We start from the raw sequence: 20626 nt of genomic DNA, 5'->3' as shown, positions 1-20626 counted from the left end.
AAACAGCAGTGACCCCAAAACAGATCCTTGTGGTACACCACTAGTAATTGGACTCCAGTCTGAACAGTTCCCATCAACCACCACCCTTTGTCTTCTTCCATCTAGCCAATTTTTGATCCAAACTGCTACATCTCCCTGAATCCCATGCTTCCGTATTTTCTGCAGTAGCCTACCGTGGGTAACCTTATCAAAAGCTTTAATGAAATCTATATACACCACATCAGCTGCTTTACCCTCATCCACCTGTTTGGTCAACTTCTCAAAGAACTCAATAAGGTTTGTGAGGCACGACCTACCCTTCACAAAACCGTGTTGACTATGTCTAATCAAATTATTCCTTTCCAGATGATTATACACCCTATCTCTTATAAACCTTTCCAGGATTTTGCCCACAACAGAAGTAAGGCTCACTGGTAAGTTACTGGTGTTGTCTCTACTCCCCTTCTTGATCAAGGGGACAACATTTGCTACCGTCCAGTCTTCTGGCACTATTCCTGTAGACAAAGATAACTTAAAGGCTCAGCAATCTCCTCTCTCGCTTCCCAGAGAATCCTAGGATAAATCCCATCCGGCCCAGGGGACTTAACTATTTTCACACTTTCCAGAATTGTTAACACCTCCTCCTTATGAACCTCAAGCCCTTCTAGTCAAGTAGCCTGAATCTCAGTATTCTCCTCGACAACATTGTCTTTTTCCTGTGAATACTGACGAAAAATATTCATTTAGCACCTCTCCTATCTCCTCGGACTCCAAGCACAACTTCCCACTACTGTCCTTGACTGGCCCTACTCTTACCCCAGTCATTCTTTTATTCTTGACATATCTATAGAAAGCTTTAGGGTTATCCTTGATCCTACCTGCCAAAGACTTCTCATGTCCCCTCCTGGCTCTTCTTAGCTCTCTCTTTAGGTCCTACCTAACTAACTTGTAACTCTCGAGCGTCCAAATTGAACCTTCATGTCTCATCTTTACATAAGCCTCCTTCTTCCTCTTGACAAGTGTTTCGACTGCCTTAGTAAACCACGGTTCCCTTGCTCGACCACTTCCTCCCTGCCTGACAGGTACATACTTATCAAGGACACACAGTAGCTGTTCCTTGAACAAGCTCCACATTTCCATTGTGCCCATCCCCTGCAGTTTTCCTCTCCATCCGATGCATCCTAAGTCTTGCGACATCGCATCATAATTGCCTTTCCCCCAGATATAACTCTTGCCCTGCGGTATATACCTATCCCTTTCCATCACTAAAGTAAACGTAATCGAATTGTGGTCACTATCACCAAAGTGCTCACCTACCTCCAAATCTAACACCTGTCCTGGTTCATTACCCAGTACCAAATCCAATACGGCCTCGCCTCTCGTTGGCCGATCTACATACTGTGTCAGGAAACCCTCCTGCACACATTGGACAAAAACGGACCCATCTAAAGTACTCGAACTATAGCGTTTCCAGTCAATATTTGGAAAGTTAAAGTCTCCCATAACAACTATCCTGTTGTTTTCCCTCCTATCCAGAATCATCTTTGCAATCCTTTCCTCTACATCTCTGGAACTTTTCGGAGGCCTACAGAAAACCCCTAACAGGGTGACCTCTCCGTTCCTGTTTCTAACCTCAGCCCATACTACCTCAGTAGCCGAGTCCTCATCAAACGTCCTTCCTGCCACACCGTAATACTGTCCTTGACTAACAATGCCACTCCCCCTCTTTTACCACCTTCCCTGAGCTTACTGAAATATCTAAACCCCGGCACCTGCAACAACCATTCCTGTCCCTGCTCTATCCATGTTTCCGAAATGGCCACAACATCGAAGTCCCAGGTACCAACCCATGCCACAAGTTCACCCACCTTATTCCGGATGCTCCTGGCATTGAAGAAGACACATTTAAACCACCTTCCTGCCTGCCAGTACACTCCTGCAACTTTGAAACCTTACTCATGACCTCACTACTCTCAACCTCCTGTATACTGGAGCTACAATTCAGGTTCCCAAGCCCCTGCTGAACTTGTTTAAACCCTCCCGAAGAGCATTAGCAAATTTCCCCCCCCAGGATAATGGTACCCCTCTGGTCCAGGTGTAGACCATCCCGTTTGTAGAGGTCCCACCGACCCCAGAATGGGCCCCAATTATCCAGAAATCTGAAACCCTCCCTCCTGCACCATCCCTGTAGCCACGTGTTCAACTCCTCTCTTTCCCTATTCCTCATCTCGCTATCACATGGCTTGGGTAACAACCCAGAGATAATAACTATGTTTGTCCTAGATCTAAGTTTCCACCCTAGCTCCCTGAATTCCTGCCTTACATCCCTATCCCTTTTCCTACCTATGTCGTTGGTACCTATGTGGACCACGACTTGGGGCTGCTCCCCCTCCTCCTTAAGGATCCCAAAAACATGATCCGAGATATCACCCTGGCACCTGGGAGGCAACACACCAACCGCGAGTCTCTCTCGTTCCCACAGAATCTCCTATCTATCCCCCTAACTATGGAGTCTCCAATGACTAATGCTCTACTCCTCTCCCCCCTTCTCTTCTGAGCAACAGGGACAGACTCTGTGCCAGAGACCTGTACCCCATGGCTTAACCTGGTAAGTCATCCCCCCAACAGTATCCAAAGCGGTATACTTGTTACTAAGGGGAACGGCCACAGGGGATCCCTGTACTGACTGCTTCCTCCCAGCCCCTCTCACCGTCACCCATCTATCTTTATTCTTGGGAGTAACTACATCCCTGAAGCTTTTATCTATGACCACCTCTGCCTCCCGAATGATCCAAAGTTCATCCAGCTCCAGTTCCCTAACACGGTTTCTGAGGAGCTGGAGATGGGTGCACTTCCCACAGATGAAATCAGCAGGGACACTGACGGCGTCCCTCACCTCAAACATTCTGCAGGAGGAACATTGCATTCCCTTCCCTGCCATCCCTCCCAAATAAAAAAAAGAAAAAGAAAGAAAGAGCTTACCTGTTGTTCACTCCCCTTCTCAGCAAGCACTCACTCAGCAACCTCTGCGCCCTGCACGATAACACCCGAGGGAAAAGAAAAGAAAAACTACTTACCAGTCACCAGCCAATCCTTTACCTGCAGGCTGTGACGTCACGGTTCAACTTCTTTCTTCTTCTACCTGCCCTCGAGCCTTCCTCTTGATGTTTACAGCGGTTGGTTTTTTTTGGTTAGAGGAGGGGTAGGGAGGGAAACACTGAAGAAGTGTTTCAGGTTAAGTGTCACTTGACAACAGCTCCTCCACAAACCACCTTCAAGTTCGGGTGACCACAACGGAGGTATGCAAATTTCCCTTGCAACAGCCAATCAGCAGTTCCGCTCTGCTGGTTGATTGGCTTCACTTGAACAGCTAGGGTGTCCAGCTCAGGTACACCTTCACGTTCAGGTGACCACAACGGAGGTATGCAAGTTTCCCTTGCAGCAGCCAATCAGCAGTTCCACTCTACTGCCTTCTGCTGGTTGCTTGTCTTCACTTGAACAGCTAGGGTCTCTCGCTCAGGTACGCCTTCAAGTTCGGGTGACCACAACGGAGGTATGCAAATTTCCCTTGCAAGAGCAATCAGCAGCTCCGCTCTACTTCCCTCTGCTGGTTGCTTGTGCAGCAAACATCAGGAAGGGATGTTTGCTGCACTCCTCAGATTGTAATGGATGATGGAGCAGTCTGACTGCCTTCAGTCCGAGTTATCATGTCAATGCACCAAGTCAACACTGGTAAGATGGCAGCTGCCTTATTGACCTTGGTCAGGACATTGATCCTGCACGGCTTTATGAGCTGCACTCCATTGCTGTAAGACCTTGGTGAAATCCATCAGTGTCAATGTGAAAGAGGCGGGACATCTCAATCTCACTGCCTCTTCTCCTCATAGAGTCAGCCAGGGGAACTGAGGCATCCAAATGGAGGAAGACAAGCAGCTCGATACCGCAGGGCCATCCCTCTGGTGGCTGGCTGATCAAAATTCACTTTTTCTGTGACCCCATCATCTCCAGCTCCACAAGTCAAGGAAGGTGCACCTGCCCCACAGCAGGACAACCAAAGAAGGCTGGTGACCCCAGGTTTTGGCCTTTCAGAGGATGGCCACCAAGGGTAATCACAGACAACAAGATGTAGTGGTCAACAGGCTACCTACACCTCTGCTGCGGATGTCCGGGGAGTACCAAGACGTAGTGACAGGGTAAGAAAAGTGAAGATGTAGTTGCACAACATGGGCAGGGGTGTTAACTGCTTGTATATAATGTTTACAAATGTAAATACAGTCACAATCATTTCATGTCTCCTTGTCTATACCTCCTTATGATGAGCTGCGTTAATACCAAACTTTGGTTTACACTAATTGCACGTGTCCTGTTTCAGCGTCACTCTCCATATCAGTAATGCCTGCATCTTAATGTAAAGTTTGGTTGTGCAAGAAATACTCACTGATGTGTTGCAAGGTCCTGTGACGTGCTTTATTGGCTCTGCACCATTGAGGTAGAGGTGGCTCCTAACTCATCTGCATTCTTGAGAAGTGAAGGTGTTGTGTTTAAGGGAAGAGGTGATCACACTTGCAAAGGCCCATGTGCCCTCAAACTCCATTTGCCTGCTGTCGCTCAGATAGGTCTTGATGATGAGTGTCATGTGAGAGAATCTTTAAGAAATGGGGGTTTATAAAATAGCTGTAGTGCATGTACCTTTAAGAAATGGGTGTTTATCAGTGATGTCAGAGTGTGGGTGGAGCTGGGCTGTCTGTCCAGTAAAGTGCTTTTACTTTCACTTTGGGCTCGCAGCTACAGGGTGTGTTTACTTTCGTTTTAGATTGGGAGAAGCTGCAGTCACAGCAAGATGTGTAGGAATCTCTGCAAGCTTATAAATGTTCATTTGGTGATTTCAAAGTGGTAACTGTTCTCAGTAGTGAAGTTAAACCTGATGTCTTTCTGTAAAAAGGGTTCTTTTGTCTCATGGATGTTGCAAGGAAACATTAAGAGTTACTTAGAGAGTACTGTATTCTTTGGGGGATTTATTGGTGTTGATAGTTGTTAAGATGTTTACCGTGGGTTTATAAAGTGTTAACTGGCTTCATAAATAAACAGTGATTTAATTTAAAAGTACTGTAGATTTCTGTCGCATCACACCTGCAGAGTGGGCCCGTGTGCTCCCCATAACCACAATCTATTCAGAGTTGTGGGTCAGGTGAACTCCATGATACACTTTGGGGTTCTCTAAACCCTGGCCCATAACAATGAGCCTCTTCGGAGAGCTTACGTGCGCTGCCCTTAGCCAGTCAGGTGGCCGACATTCACAGATGCAATATGCAGATCGTAGCCAGAAGTTGGAGCACCATGCCACCTCAAGTTGTCAAAACAATGGCACACTTATGTGGGCAGACATTGAGATATCCAACCTTGAGTGCCTGCAACTCTGAGGTTGTTACAATTGCGGGGGAAGGTTTCTTCGCGAGGATGGTGGACAGCGATGTTCATCCCGTCGCCTTGACTCTTCAACAGATTACTGATACAGCTTTCAAATGGTGACCTCTGGAGGCCACAGCAGCCTTTAGGCATGCACTGGCATTACACATCATTGCTTCTCACAATGTGCCGAAGAGCAATGGGATAAGAGCGAGTATGCGATGATCCAGGACAGGAATCCTCATAAGCAATGATGTGTGCCCTTGAGAGTTGCCATTTGTCTGGTCATCTTGCAATTTGCAAGGGAAAGATCTGGTCATGAGGACATACTGGTTGTGTGTCAGAGGAGGCATGTCAATGTTATGCAGCCAAGTATCTGGCCTCATCATTTTCAGGTGTCCCACATCAAATGTAGTGTTGGGATTAATGCAACTGAGGAACCCTAACTGAAACTGCTTGATGGGAGTGCCATTTCAGGGATTGTGCCAAAGCCGACAGTGATCTGTAAGCTTAGTCACACCAGTGGCACTTCTGTCTCCCTTGTTCCAAGTGAAATATTTATATCTCGCCATCGATATAACATATTGTTGTGGCTGTCTTGGTCACAATGGTTCTCATTGAGGAGACTTGCCAGTTCGAAGGCATGCAGCAAATATCCCACTCATGATCATGTACGTGCCTGTGTGTGTTGTAGCATGTTGTTGCGACTGGGATATTGGATGGACATGTGGGGAGGCAGCACTTTCTGGTGTCTGATGCCGGATTGACGTCCTTTAGGTGGCACATCAATTCAGGACAGACACATGCCGTCGAGGCTTCTACCTTCAAAGTGAGAGTGCTGTACAACGATGCAGTGTTATCTGCAATGCATAGCTGAAATTAAAGGAGTAGCAATGATCATGTTAACGCTGGCCCATGATGGAGGAGGCTTGTCCAGAAGTGTCCTCATTGCATCTTGCCATACTCCTCCTGGAATCTGCTGGCAATGAGGGCCTCACAAGCACACCTGCATCATCTGACCCTTGAAATGGCCTCTTCACCTGTTTTCTCAGCTTCCAGGAACTCATCATCATTGTTCCCTTCGATGTCCTCCTCAACTGAGATATGCAGCTCCTCCATCTCATCTGCCAGGTTCACCCCCCTTTGGCAGGGCCAGGTTGTGTAGCACGCAGCAAGCCACGATGATGCATGGCACCTAGGGAGTGTATAGAAATGCTCTGCTAGATCTGTCCAGGCATCAGAACCACATTTTCAGGATCCCTATGGTGTGTTCCACCAAAGTCTGGGTTGTGACATGAGCCTCATTATAACTTCTCTCAGCAGGAGATTGAGGCTGCCACCTGGGCATCATCAGCCACGTCCTTTGCAGGTAATCCTTGTCCCAGAGGAGCAAACCCTGCATTCTGTGTGGTGGCTGGAAGATGTCAGGGATCAGAAGCCTACTGAAGATTTACGAGTCATGGATGCTGCCGGGGTATCTGGTGCAAACCTGCAAGAGATGTTTGTTATGGTCACACACCAACACACAACTGAATGTAGTGAGCAAGTGGAAGCCATTATGATTGATGTACTGGACTACTAGGGGCTGGTTAGCACCAGGCTAAAGAACTGGCTTTTAAAGCAGACCAAGGCAGGCCAGCAGCACGGTTCAATTCCCGTACCAGCCTCCCCGAACAGGCGGCGGAATGTGGCAACTAGGGGCTTTTCACAGTAACTTCATTGAAGCGTACTTGTGACAATAAGCGATTTTCATTTCATTTCATTTTTCATTTAATTCACTTGTTACCAGGGAACATTTTAGCCACATGAGTGCAGTTGATGGCACTCTGCACCTGTGCAAATCCAAAAATCTCAACAAAGCCCAGCACTCTTCTATCCTAGCTTGCCTGATCTCTGTCGATGTTGACAAAATTGTGGGCCTTGGTAAAAATGACCTCCATGACCTCCTGGATGAATCTGTGGGTAGAGGCTTGCAAAATCCAACAGAAGTCCCCAGTGGAGCCCTGGAAGAAGCCACTATCAAAGACGTTGAGTGTGGTAGTGACTTTCACTGTGACTCACAGTGGATGCCCTCTTGGTGCCAAAATCTGGAGAAGCTGGTAGATGTGAGTGATGAGATCCCTTGACAAACACAGGCATGGGAGACACTGATTTTTGGTCATCTGCAGGGAGCACATGCAATGTCTATACAACCTAAGTCCAGAGAGGTGCCTATGATTGATGGCTCTCTTGGATCATTATCTTCGTCCAGAGGTTGATTTGCCTCTCCTTGGTCTTGTGGAGTTTGCTCCTCGCTTAGGCAAGCCAGGCATCAGAACCACATTTTCAGGATCCCTAGTGTGTGTTCCACCAAAGTGTGGGTTGTGACATGAGCCTCATTATAACTTCTCTCAGCAGGAGACTGAGGCCGCAACATGGGCGTCATCAGCCACGTTCTGTCATGAGTACCGAGGTACAGTGAAAAGTATTGTTCTGCGTACAGCCCAGACAGATCATTCCATACATTAAAAAACAAAGGACATACATAAATACACAATGTAAATACATAGGCACAGGCATCGGGTGAATCCCCCCTCTCCTGACACCATTGCATCTCATGGGCATCGGGTAGAACAGGTGGCACAGCGATGCCTGTGGCAATGGTAAGTCGTCTGGGGCTCACCAGCTCCAGGCCCTCCAGAGGACGACCGCCAAGGCATCATAGTGAGTTGCAAATGTATAGGAACATAGGAATTAGGAGCAGAAGTACGCAATTTAGCCCTTCGAGCCTGCTCCGCCATTCAATCAGATCATGGCTGATATCTTCCTGGTCTCAAATCCACCTCCCTGCCTGTTCCCATAACCCTTGTTAAAATAATCAGAAATATATCTGTCTTCTTCTTGAAACCATTTAATGATCCAGGCTCCACAACACTATGGGGCAGTGAGTTCCACAATTTCACCACCTTCTGTGATAAGTAGTTCCACCTCATCTCAGTTCTAAATCTGCCACCTCTCAATCTATATCTGTGACCTCTTGTTCTAGATTACCTCACAAGGGGGAACATTTGGTCTATGTCTAATTTATCAATCCCTTTTAGCATTTTATATACCTCGATCAGATCACCTCTCAATTCTAAATTCCCAAACCTTTTAATCTCTCCTCATTCATCAACATTTTCCTCCTCGGAATCTATCTGATCTGATGAACCTCCTCTGAATTGCCTCCAATGCCACCACATCCTTCCTCAAATAAGGAGACCAAAACTGGGCACAATACTCCAGATGTGGTCTCACCAACACCTTATGCACATGCAACAACACCTTTTTATTTTTATACTCCAATCCTTTTGCAATAAACGCTAAAATTCCATTTGCCTTCGTTATTACATGTTGTACTTGCATACCGACTTTCTGCTCATGCCATTTGTGGCATTTGGCGGTGGGAAACATGGCCCACTATTGATGGGTGAAGCGCACAATCCTTCCTCAGTTCATCATGGGAAAACCTGCTGTGAGCCCTCTTGCTCTCACTCCCACCCTCGATTGGGAGCAAAAAATCCCAGCCATAATATTGTACATTCAGCAAATCTCCAATAATCTCCTTTGTTCCAATATGAACACCCCGAGCTTCCCAAGCTAAACTTGAAGCTAAAATCACTCACCCCTAGAATAATTCGGTTAATCTTCTTTGCACCTTCTCAAGGGCCCTTGTTTCCATCCTGAAGTGTGGTGACTAAAACAGGACTCAATACTCCAGTTGTGGCCAAATCAGAAAGGTTTAACATAACTTCCCTTGCTTTTGTACTCAATACCTCTATTTATGTAGTCTAAGATCCCATATGCTTTGCTAATTACTCTTTCAATATGTTCTGTCGTCTTCAAAGATCTATCGACTTGAAACCCCAGGTCCCTCTCTCACTGCACTTCCTAGTATTTTGCCAATAAGTCTATTTGATAGATTGCATCCTTTTGTCTTGCTAGATTGTTAAGTACATCATGTTTGAAATTCTCATACTTCCTAAATCCTGAAGAACGGCAGGTTGTCTGGGTGAAAGTGTACTTTTCCGATCTTTCAGTTGCTCACTGGGCAGAATGATGGGGGGACTATAGATATTACCCCAGTCACTGTAAAACATAAGAAAATAACTATTTAGTAAAACAGAAAATAAACTACAGCTAAATTTGAAAATATTATGTTGCAAAAACCTAATCGATACCAATAACAAAAACATTTCTGAAAATGGAATGAGACAGCAACTTTCACCTTGCTACTCAAATAGAACAGAATAATAGAATTCCTACAGTGCAGAAGGATGCCATTCAGCCCATCGCGTTTGCACCATCCCTCTGAAAGAGCACCCTACCCAGGCTCCCACCTATCCCCGTAACCTCTTCTAACCCACACATCTTTGGACACTAAGAAGCAATTTAACATGGCCAATCCACCTAACTTGTGCATCTTTGGACTTTTTCCTCCCAGAGGAAACCCATGCAGACATGGGGAGAAAGTACAAACTTCACACAGTCACTCAAGGCCAGAATTGAACCCGCGTCCCTGAGTGGGAGGCAGGGCTGCACGGTAGAACAGTGGTTAGCACTTTTGCTTCACAGCGCCAAGGACCCGGGTTTGATTCCCGGCTTGGGTCACTGTTTGTGTGGAGTCTGCACGTTCTCCTGTGTCTGCGTGGGTTTTTTCAGGGTGTTCCGGTTTCCTCCCACAAGTCCCGAAAGACGTGCTTGTTAGGTGAATTGGACATTCTGAATTCTCCCTCTGTGTATCCGAAGAGGCGCCGGAATGTGGCGACTAGGGAATTTTCACAGTAAGTTCATTGCAGTGTTAATGTAAACCTTCTTGTGCCAATAACAAAGATTATAATAAAGATTGTAACCACTGTGCCACCCACTGTAACTACAAAAACTCTAACTATATTGAGGACCAACACATTTTGGAACTAGTAACTAAATTATGATTATGATTAGTATTGTATTAGTACTGGCAAGTGGGATTAGGTGCAGGTCAGGGCCTTTCGTGCATCGGTGCAGACTCAATGGGCCTCTTCTGCACTGTAGTATTCTGTGAATCTGTGTATCTATAGTGGAACAATGCTACTGACAAATGACATGACCGTCCCCATATGAAGGATGGCAGATCACACTGCAAATAGAAATTAATGATTTTTGCTGAAGTCCCACGACTTCCAATAGTTGATCTGTCCCATCACTAAACTCATTGGGGTAACTTAACTAGTTGTTGGTTAGGATGCAAAAGTGGAGTGCAGCCCCTCAGATGATCATTACATTATAGCCTACTGAATCATAATATTATGTTAAAATGTTAATCATCATTAAATTAGAATTAATCACAAATAAAACAAGGAGGAATTTATAGCAACACCGTAAAACACAAAACTGCATTATTCTTCTGCTTGACAACCTCAGGGTAATTTGATATGCAGTTCAAGTACCTGAAAATGATCAGTTCTCAATTTAATTCTGACAGACCAGACGTAGGTGGGGGTCGACCCAATATGTAAATGCATTTTAATTTTAGTCGCGCAACTTAGTAGAAACTATAATTTTGCAATATTGATGTTAAAAATTAACCAAAAAGAATCACCAATTTAAGACAAGATTTAAGACAAGATTTTATGAGAAAACTAGGAACATCCTAACTCTTTCATCTGAAATTGCATAATTGCACAATTATTCATACAAAATTAGGAAGGAGTATTTTATAATTAAAAATTGAACTAAATTGGGCTATATTTGCCAGGACCAGAACACATCTCATCATGCAAATTGAATACCGCAGCTGTTGAAAGGGTATATTCACTCACAAAAGATGTACATCATTTATCAACGACAGTAAAACAATTCACTACTTTTACGGCCCAAAGTTGGTCACAAGATTCTAACTGCATCAGATCATAGGCTTCAAGTCTAACCACTTTACAGTTAATTGTTGACTTCAGGGCATGCTGCTTTACTTTTGGTGCCTGATGGGATTGTTCCAAACTAATAACCGTGGTTTTCAGTGCACATGAGTTGGCCACTCCGTCACATTCACCTGAAAAAACGTCTAAGAAAATACCATTACTTAGAGTTACTTCCATGGAGTGGGTGTGAAAATTGCTATGGACCATTCTTTTCAATATGCACAAACTATTCTCCCAGTATATTCTGTGGTGCATGTACCACACTCAATGGGAAATCAAGTTTGTCTGAATAATGGTCGGAATTTGTACATTAGGAATATCCATCAAAATTACAGTACATAGAACATACAGTGCAGAAGGAGGCCATTCGGCCCATCGAGTCTGCACTGACCCACTTAAGCCCTCACTGCCACCCCATCCCCGTAACCCAAAAACCCCTCCTAATCTTTTTGGTCACTAAGGGCAATTTATCATGGCCAATCCACCTAACCTGCACATCTTTGGACTGTGATAGGAAACCGGAGCACCCAGAGGAAACCCACGCAGACACGGGGAATAGGTGCAGACTCCACACAGACAGTGACCCAGCAGGGAATCGAACCTGGAACCCTGGCACTGTGAAGCCACAGTGCTATCCACTTGTGCTACCATGCTGCCCCTTACTGACAGGGGGCGAGATTCTCCGACCCCCCGCCGGGTCGGAGAATCGCCGGGGGCTGGCGTGAATCCCGCCCCCGCTGGTTGCCGAAGTCTCCGGCACCGGAGATTCGGCGGGGGCGGGAATCGCGGCGCGCCGGTTGGCGGGCACCCCCCCCGCGCGATTCTCCGGCCCGGATGGGCCGAAGTCCCGCTGCTAAAATGCCTGTCCCGCCGGTGTAGATTAACCCACCGACCTTACCGGCGGGACAAGGCGGCGTGGGCGGGCTCCGGGGTCCTGGGGGGGGCGCGGGGCGATCTGGCCCCGGGGGGTGCCCCCGCGGTGGCCAGGCCCGCGATCGGGGTCCACCGATCCGCGGGCGGGCCTGTGCCATGGGGGCACTCTTTACCTTCTGCCTCCGCCACGGTCTCCACCATGGCGGAAGCGGAAGAGACTCCCTCCACTGCGCATGCGTGGGAATGCCATCAGCGGCCGCTGACGCTCCCGCGCAGGCTCCGCCCGAGATGTCACTTCCGCGCCAACTGGCGGGGCACCAAAGGCCTTTTCCGCCAGCTGGCGGGGCGGAAATCCGTCCGGCGCCGACCAAGCCCCTTCAGGTTGGGGCTCAGCCCCCAAAGATGCGGAGCATTCCGCACCTTTGGGGCGGCGCGATGCCTGATGATTTGCGCCGTTTTGGGCGCCAGTCGGCAGACATCGCGCCGTTTCCGGAGAATTTCGCCCAGGGTAACTGTTTTAAATTATTTTTAAAATGGAAGTGAATAGTTTACGGTCAGATTGGATAGATTTATTTCAGGAAATAACATTTTGGATCAGTATATTTGAGTATTAGCGATGTGACACGTGGCAAATGTTGCATGCTTCAGAGGATCTGTGGTTTTCAAAGCTGTGCATCACTAGGGTTCAAAAAAAAGAACCCTTCCTCGGAGTTACAAAGCCAATGTGCAGAGTGGACAGGCAAGCCCCTAACCCATCACCTTGCTTGCTCCAAAAACAATTCAAATTGAACCCAATTCATGGTCCCCGAACAAGGGAAGTACTAGATCCAAACTGACAAGAACAGATATTCCACCGGATATCAGGCCTGATCATAGCTAAAAAGGTCCCTTGTAGATTAATTAACAGAGAATGATTACTATGATTGGGGTCAAAAACTCAATTTTTATTGTTTCATGTGACAACCAGGAGGGTAGATGGTGAATTAAATGGACCTTGGGTTTTTACTTCTAGTAATAATGGGAGTCTCAGGACTGAAAAATAAAATGAAAAATATTTTTTTTAAAATCTAGAATGAGAATTAAACAATTGAATGTTTGCACAGCACAGATTACATACAAAGTAAGATTCCCTCTGCATGGCAATGCACCCAAGTCAAAACCAAAACCCAAAGGTCTGGATTTCAAATCATTCCAACTTTTCTAAGCGCCACATTGTTCTTGGGTTTTTTATAATGCAATTAATATTGGGCTGTACAGAGTTCTTTACTATAGACTTGTACAGTCGAGAAGCTAATTACATTGAGGACCAACACACTTTGGAATAGAATATACAGAGCAGAAAGAGGCCATTCAGCCCATCGAGTCTGCACCGACCCACTTAAGCCCTCACTTCCACCCTATCCCCTTAACCCAATAACCCCTCCAAACCTTTTTGGACATAAGGGCAATTTAGGCTGTCCAATCCACCTAACCTGCACATCTTTGGGCTGTGGGAGAAAACCGGAGCACCACTAGGAAAGCCACGCAGGCACGGGGAGAAGGGGCAGACTCCGCACAGACAGCGACCTAGCGGGGAATCGAACCTGGGACCCTGGGGCTGTGAAGGCACAGTGCTAACCACTGTGCTACTGTGCTGCACAAATACTTTCACTATTTTCCCAGAAAGAGAGTTTTAAATGCTGAAGTTTTAAAGAGAAATATATTTACATAGTGATAAAAAGTATTGAATAATTAACTGGTTAAAATAAAAATCAGAAAAATAGATTACAAGCAGATCAAAGCAAAAATGAAAACAGAAAAATGCTGAAAATATTCAGGTCAGGGCAGCACGGTGGTGCAATGGTTAACACTGTCGTCTCACGGCGCCGAAGACCAGGTTCGATCCCGGCCCCGGGTCACTGTCCGTGTAGAGTTTGCACATTCTCCTCATGTCTGCGTGGGTCCAAAAAGATGTGCAGGGTAGGTGAATTGGCCACACTAAATTGCCCCTTAATTGAAAAAAAAAGGAATTGGGCACTCTAAATTTATTTAAAAAAAAGAAAATATTCAGGTCAGGCAGCATTCATGTAGTGAAGAACAAAATTAATGGGCCAGACTTTCTGATTAGTGGCGATGCTGAGGCTATCATCACTGACTGTGAAGATAATTACAGTCCTACCCTTCCCTGTCCTTGCAGGCAGTTCGTCTTATCCCAGTTACATCAGTGATCCCGCAGCATAACCATCCACAGACAGCAAAGTCAAAGAGCAGCAATGAAGAGGACACACCCTCTTTTAAAACACTGGCTGCCGCGTTGAGGTAAGATTTCAAAGGGTTTTAGTGGGACTAGTGAATAGGTGGGCGTGTAATTAGATAGGTGGGTGTGATTAGAAAGGTGGGTGGTTGTCACTGGGTGGGGAATCAGGTTGGAGGAGTGTGTAAATGAGACAGGAGGGTGGTTGAGATTGGGTAGTCAGGAGTGTTGGGGGGTAGGTAGTCAGATCAGCAACATGAGTAGTTGGGGTTTGGGAGGGTGAGCTGCTGGTGTGGTGGGCTCCCCTGTTAATTATTGATCTGCACCCAAAATTAACAGTGACACGATACTAGGAGAAGTATCGCACATCAGGCCCAAGTCTTCGACACTGATGTCAGCGTTGGAGGTATTTTCGAACGTACATGGAGTGTAAGTATGCCCATCGATTGTTTAAACCTCCTGGGCAATTACCATGCATGTGCATGGGTATAGACCACTGAAGAGTCTTGATGCATGCCATTGCAACATTTGCTGCTGTTGGCATCAGAATATCTGGCCCAATATTTCAGGTTTTTTAACATTATTTAAGCAAGTACAAAGGCAAGGAAAGTGTGGGAGGAAAGGAACAAAAGGGAAAATTTACGCTCAGGCAGAAGGGTTCACTAGATTGGTCCCTGGGATGAAAGGGCTGTCCTACGATGAGAGGCCGAGTAAATTGGGTCCATACTACCTGAAGTTTTGAAGAATGAGATGAGATCTTATTCAAACTTTCAAGATTATGAAGGGGTTTGACAGGATAGATTCTGAGATGTTGGATGCCATTTTTGGTACTGCCAGCGACAGACATCATGGCAGATGGAACAAGAAAATTTGGAATGCAACCACATTTCTGTTTCCCGCTGGCAGAAAAACAGCTTGAAATTTTCTGTTCCAGAGTTTCATGCTGGGTCAGGTACCCCGCAGTGTTGTTTTGGGAAAAGCATTTACATGTATCTGAATATCATGAAATCTCATTAAAAACCCAGCTCATCGGATTCATGTGCTTCCCCCCTCCAGGTGGAGAATGTGAACTACTATAGGATTGATGTATAGCTGTTCAGGTGGTCAGGACATCAAACTACAGGATGACATGAGCCTCTAAGTTCCCGAACTGTTACTTGAAATGTAACTCACACACAAGCCTCACAGACATTACATGGAGGCCACTGAAAATTAGATTGACTCCGAAGTAGGTCACCATTATAACTTATCGTAGATCGGTCTTCAGTGCAGAAGCACTAGGAGAATAAACCAGACTGCAAGGTCCACTCATGAATCCACATGATATGATCCTCTGAAGCAAAGAAATGCATTGCCCAATCACCATGTTACTAGAGCAAGAGGCTTTGCTCATGTCGCTGCTGTGTACAGAAATGTGGCTCACGGGGCAGCATTGTAGCGCAGTGGTTAGCACTGCTGCCTCACGGCGCCGAGGTCCCAGGTTCAATCCTGGCTCTGGGTCACTGTCCGAGTGGAGTTTGCACATTCTCCCCGTGTTTGCGTGGGTTTCGCCCCACAACCCAAAGATGTGCAGGGTAGGTGAATTGGCCACGCTAATTTGCCCCTTAATTGGGAATAATGAATTGGGTACTCTAAATTTTTTTTTAAAATTTTAAAATGTGGCTCACTGTACTGGGATTGCACAAAACACCATAGGCCTGAAGCACATGATGGGTGATATGTGTGGAGGGACCAGTTATACTTGTATATCTCGAAGCATTGCATCAAATAGAAGGGTCATTCACTATGAGAATTTCAGAGAAACACAGGTGTGCAAAGTATATACAGAGAGTGAACACCCATTCCCCCTTTGTGTTCTCAAAATTTCTTAATTTTTCTTACCCTACTGCTATGACTTTTAAAAAAATATAATAATAATAATAATGACATAAACATGGTACAATAAACATTTCCTCCCATCCCAATCTTCACACACCCCAACCATAAAACAACAATCCGGCCCTCTCCCCCCCTTTTGGAATACTGCATCTGCTGAATTTTCCCCGAGAAAGTCGACGAATGGCTGCCACCTCCGGGTGAACCCAACCATTGACCCTCTTAAGGTGAACTTTATTTTCTCGAGACTGAGAAACCCAGCCATGTCACTAACCCAGGTCTCTACACGCGGGGGCTTCGAGTCCCTCCACATTAATAAGATCTGTCTCCGGGCTACCAGGGAGGCAAAGGCCAAGGCGTCTGCCTCTTTCGCCCCCTGAACTCCGGAAGATCACCACCTTTGGACTCGGCACCACCCGTGTTTTGAGTACCGTGGACATTGCCTTAGCGAAACTATGCCAAAACCCTCTCAGCTTCGGGCATGCCCAAAACATGTGGACATGATTTCCTGGGCTTCCCGCTTACCTTGCACACCTGTCCTCTACCCCGAAAAACCTGCACATCCGGGCCACTGTCATGTGTGCCCGGTGGACTACCTTGAATTGTATCAGGCTAAGCCTGGCACATGATGAGGATGTATTAACCCTGCTTAGGGCATTCGCCCACAGACCCGCCTCTATCTCTCCTCCTAGCTTGTCCTCCCACTTGCCCTTAAGTTCTTCCGCCTCCGAAAGCTCCTGGTAAATATCTGATACCTTTCCCTCTCCCACCCAGGTACTTGAAACTACTCTATCCTGTATCCCCCGTGGCGGCAGCAGCGGAAAGGCTGGAACCTGCTTTCTCAGGAAGTCTCGCACCTGCAAATACCTAAACCCGTTCCCTGCTGGCAATTCAAATTTATCCTCCAAGGCTTTCAAGCTGGGGAAGCTCCCGTCTATGAATAGATCCCCCATCCTTCTAATTCCTGCCGTTTGCCATCTCCGGAACCCACCATCCAGCCTACCCGGTACAAACCGATGATTATTATAAATCGGGGTCCAAACCGATGCCCTCTCCACTCTCTTATATCTCTTCCACTGCCCCCAGATTCTCGGAGCCACCACCACCACCGGACTGGTGGAGTATCGGGCCAGCGAGAACGGAAGAGGTGCCGTTATCAATGCTCCCAAACTTGTGTCTTTACATGACGCCGCCTCCATCCGCTCCCATACCGGCCCCGCCCCCACTACCCACTTCCTAATCATGGCTATATTAGCCACCCAGTAGTAATTGCAGAAGTTCGGCAGCGCCAACCCACCCTCCCCACGACTGCGCTCCAGCAACACTTTCTTCACTCGCGGAGTTTTACCCGCCCACACAAAGCCCGCAATAATCTTATTCACCCACTTGAAAAAGGCCTTTGGGATGAAGATGGGGAGGCATTGAAAGACAAACAGTAATCTGGGGAGATCCGTCATTTTCACGGTCTGTACCCTCCCCGCCAGTGATAGCGGGAGCATGTCCCATCTCTTAAAGTCCCCTTCCATTTGTTCTACAAGCCGGGATAGATTTAACTTGTGCAGCCTCCCATTCCCGGGCCACCTGGATTCCCAGATACTGAAAGCTCTTTCCTGCCATTCTAAGCGGCAGATCTCCCAGTCTCTTCTCCTGCCCTCTTGCCTGGATCGCAAACATCTTGCTTTTCCCCATGTTCAATTTATACCCCGTAAAATTGCCAAATTCCCCCAGGATTCGCATTACTTTCCCCATCCCCTCCAAAGGGTCTGAAATATACAAGAGCAGGTCACCGGCGTAAAGCGAGACCGGGTGCTCCACCCCACCCCCAAACCAGCCCTTTCCAGTTCCTGGAGGCTCTTAATGCCATGGCCAATGGCTCTATGGCCAGACCAAACAGTAACAGGGAGAGGCGGCACCCTTGCCTCGTCCCTCGGTGTAGTTTAAAATACCCCGATCTCAGCCGGTTCGTACGCACACTCGCTACTGGTGCCTGATAGAGCAACCGCACCCAGCCAATGAAGCTCTCACCAAACCCAAACCTTCCCAGTGCCTCCCACAGGTAATCCCACTCCAACCGATCAAAAGCCTTCTCCGCATCCATCGCTACCACCACCTCCATCTCCCCTCCTTCTGAGGGCATCATAATAACATTTAAAAGCGTTCGGACATTGGCCTTGAGTTGCCTGCCCTTTGCAAATCCCGTCTGGTCTTCCCCTATCACCCCCGGGACACAGTCCTCTATCCTTGTGGCCAGTATCTTAGCCAGCAGTTTGGCGTCCACATTCCTAGAACATAGAACATTACAGCGCAGTACAGGCCCTTCGGCCCTCAATGTTGCGCCGACCTGTGAAACCACTCTAAAGCCCATCTACATTATTCCCTTATCGTCCATATGTCTATCCAATGACTATTTGAATACCCTTAGTGTTGGCGAGTCCACTACGATAGCATTCAGTAGAGAAATTGGCCTGTATGACCCGCATTGCTCCAGATCCTTCTCCTGTTTCAGGATCAGTGAAATCGAGGCCTGCGACATTGTTGGGGGGAGAACTCCCTTCTCTCTTGCTTCATTAACTGTCCTCACCAGCAGTGGGCTCAGTATCTCTGAAAACTTCTTATAGAATTCCACCGGGTAGCCGGCCGGCCCCGGGGCCTTGCCCGACTGCATGCCCTCCAGCCCCTCGATTATTTCCTCAACCTCAGGCTCCCAGCCCTTCCAACAGGTCCTCATCAACCCTCGTAAACCTCAACGGATCCAAAAACTGCCTCCACCCCCGCCGGGGGTTCCGACTCATATAACTTACTGTAAAAGTCTTTAAACACCTCATTCACCCCCACTGGGTCCAGGACAGTATTCCCCCTCTACTCTTTACTCTCCCTATCTCCCTGGCCGCCTCCCTTTTTCTGAGCTGGTGCACTAACATTCTGCTTGCCTTTTCCCCGGACTCATAAATCGCCCCTCTTGCCTTCCTCAATTGTTCCACCGCTTTCCCTGTCGTCGACAGCCCAAACTCTGCCTGGAACCAACGCCGCTCCCTCAGTAGCCCCGCGTCCGGGACCTCCGAGTATCTCCTGTCGACCTGGAGTATCTCCTCAAATACCCTAACCCTCTCAACCTGTTCCGCCTTTTCTCTGTGGGCCCGTATCGAGATTCATTCCCCTCTGACCACTCCCTTCAAAGCTTCCCAAACCGTCGCAGCAGAGACCTCCTCCATATCATTTGTTTCCAGGTAGTTCTGGATGGACCTGTTCACCCGCCCACAGATCGCTTCATCCGCTAACAACCCCACATCCAGCCTCCACAGTGGGCGTGTCCTCTCGCTACACTAACCCGTAAATCCACCCAATGTGGGGCATGATCCGACACTACGATTGCCAAGTACTCAGTATCCACCACCCTCGGTATTAGCGAGAGTCAATGCGAGAGTATACCTTGTGGACATGGGAGAAAAAAGAAAACTCTTTCGCCCTTGGCCATGCAAACCTCCATGGGTCTACTCCCCCCATCTGCTCCATAAACCCCTTCAATTCCTTTGCCGCGGCAGGCATCCTCGCTGTCCTGGATTTTCACCGGTCCAATTCCGGATCTATGACTGTTAAAATCTCCTCCCAGAATCAGGTTATATGACTCTAAGTCTGGGATCTTACCTAACACCCGCCTCATAATTCCACATCGTCCCTATTTGGAGCATATATGTTCACGAGTACCACCCGCACCCCCTCACCATTATGTACCTACCCCCCTTGACAGACACTATTCTCCCTGCCTCGAATGCCACTCATTTATTGATCAAGATCGCTACCCCCTGGTCTTTGAGTCCAGTCCTGAGTGGAATACTTGACCAACCCACCCCTTTCTCAATCTCGTCTGGTCTGTAACCTTTAGGTGTGTCTCTTGTAGCAATGCCACGTCCGCCCTCATCCCCTTCAAATGCGCAAACACACAAGCCCTCTTGACTGGCCCATTCAACCCTCTAACGTTCTATGTAATCAGCCTGGTTGGGGGGCTCCCCCCTCCACCCTCTCTCGCCCCCCCTCTCTCTCCCCCCCTCTCTCTCCCCCCCTCTCTCTCTCCCCCCTCTTCCTCTTCCCCCCTCCTCCCCCCTCTCTCTCCCCCTCTCTCTCCCCCCCCTCCTCTACCCCCTCTCTCTCCTCCCCTCTCTCTTCCTCCCCCCCTCTCTCCCCCTCTCCCCCCTCTCCTCTGCCCCCCTCTCCTCCCCGCCCTCTCCTCCCCCTCTCTCTCCCCCCTCTCTCTCCCCCCTCCCCTCCCCTCCCTCTCTCCTTCCCCCCTCCTCTCCCCCTCTCTCCCCCCTCTCCTCCCTCCCCCTCCTCTCCCCCCTCTCTC

General features: G+C 47.7%; 1 protein-coding gene across 2 annotated transcripts in view; it reads right to left on the bottom strand.

Moving 5' to 3' along the window:
- Positions 1-20626, bottom strand: part of cfap20dc (CFAP20 domain containing) — a 692307-nt gene that overhangs the window by 10212 nt on the left and 661469 nt on the right. For both annotated transcript variants that reach the window (XM_072472373.1, XM_072472374.1), the window contains one exon: positions 9383-9492. In XM_072472373.1, coding sequence (XP_072328474.1) covers positions 9383-9492 — 110 coding nt within the window. The remainder of the gene's footprint in view (positions 1-9382; positions 9493-20626) is intronic.

Source organism: Scyliorhinus torazame, chromosome 13 (assembly GCF_047496885.1).
Source record: "Scyliorhinus torazame isolate Kashiwa2021f chromosome 13, sScyTor2.1, whole genome shotgun sequence".
NCBI lineage: Eukaryota > Metazoa > Chordata > Chondrichthyes > Carcharhiniformes > Scyliorhinidae > Scyliorhinus > Scyliorhinus torazame.
The sequence above is the reverse complement of the archived record's forward strand: the minus strand, read 5'-3'. Positions and strand labels throughout refer to the sequence as shown.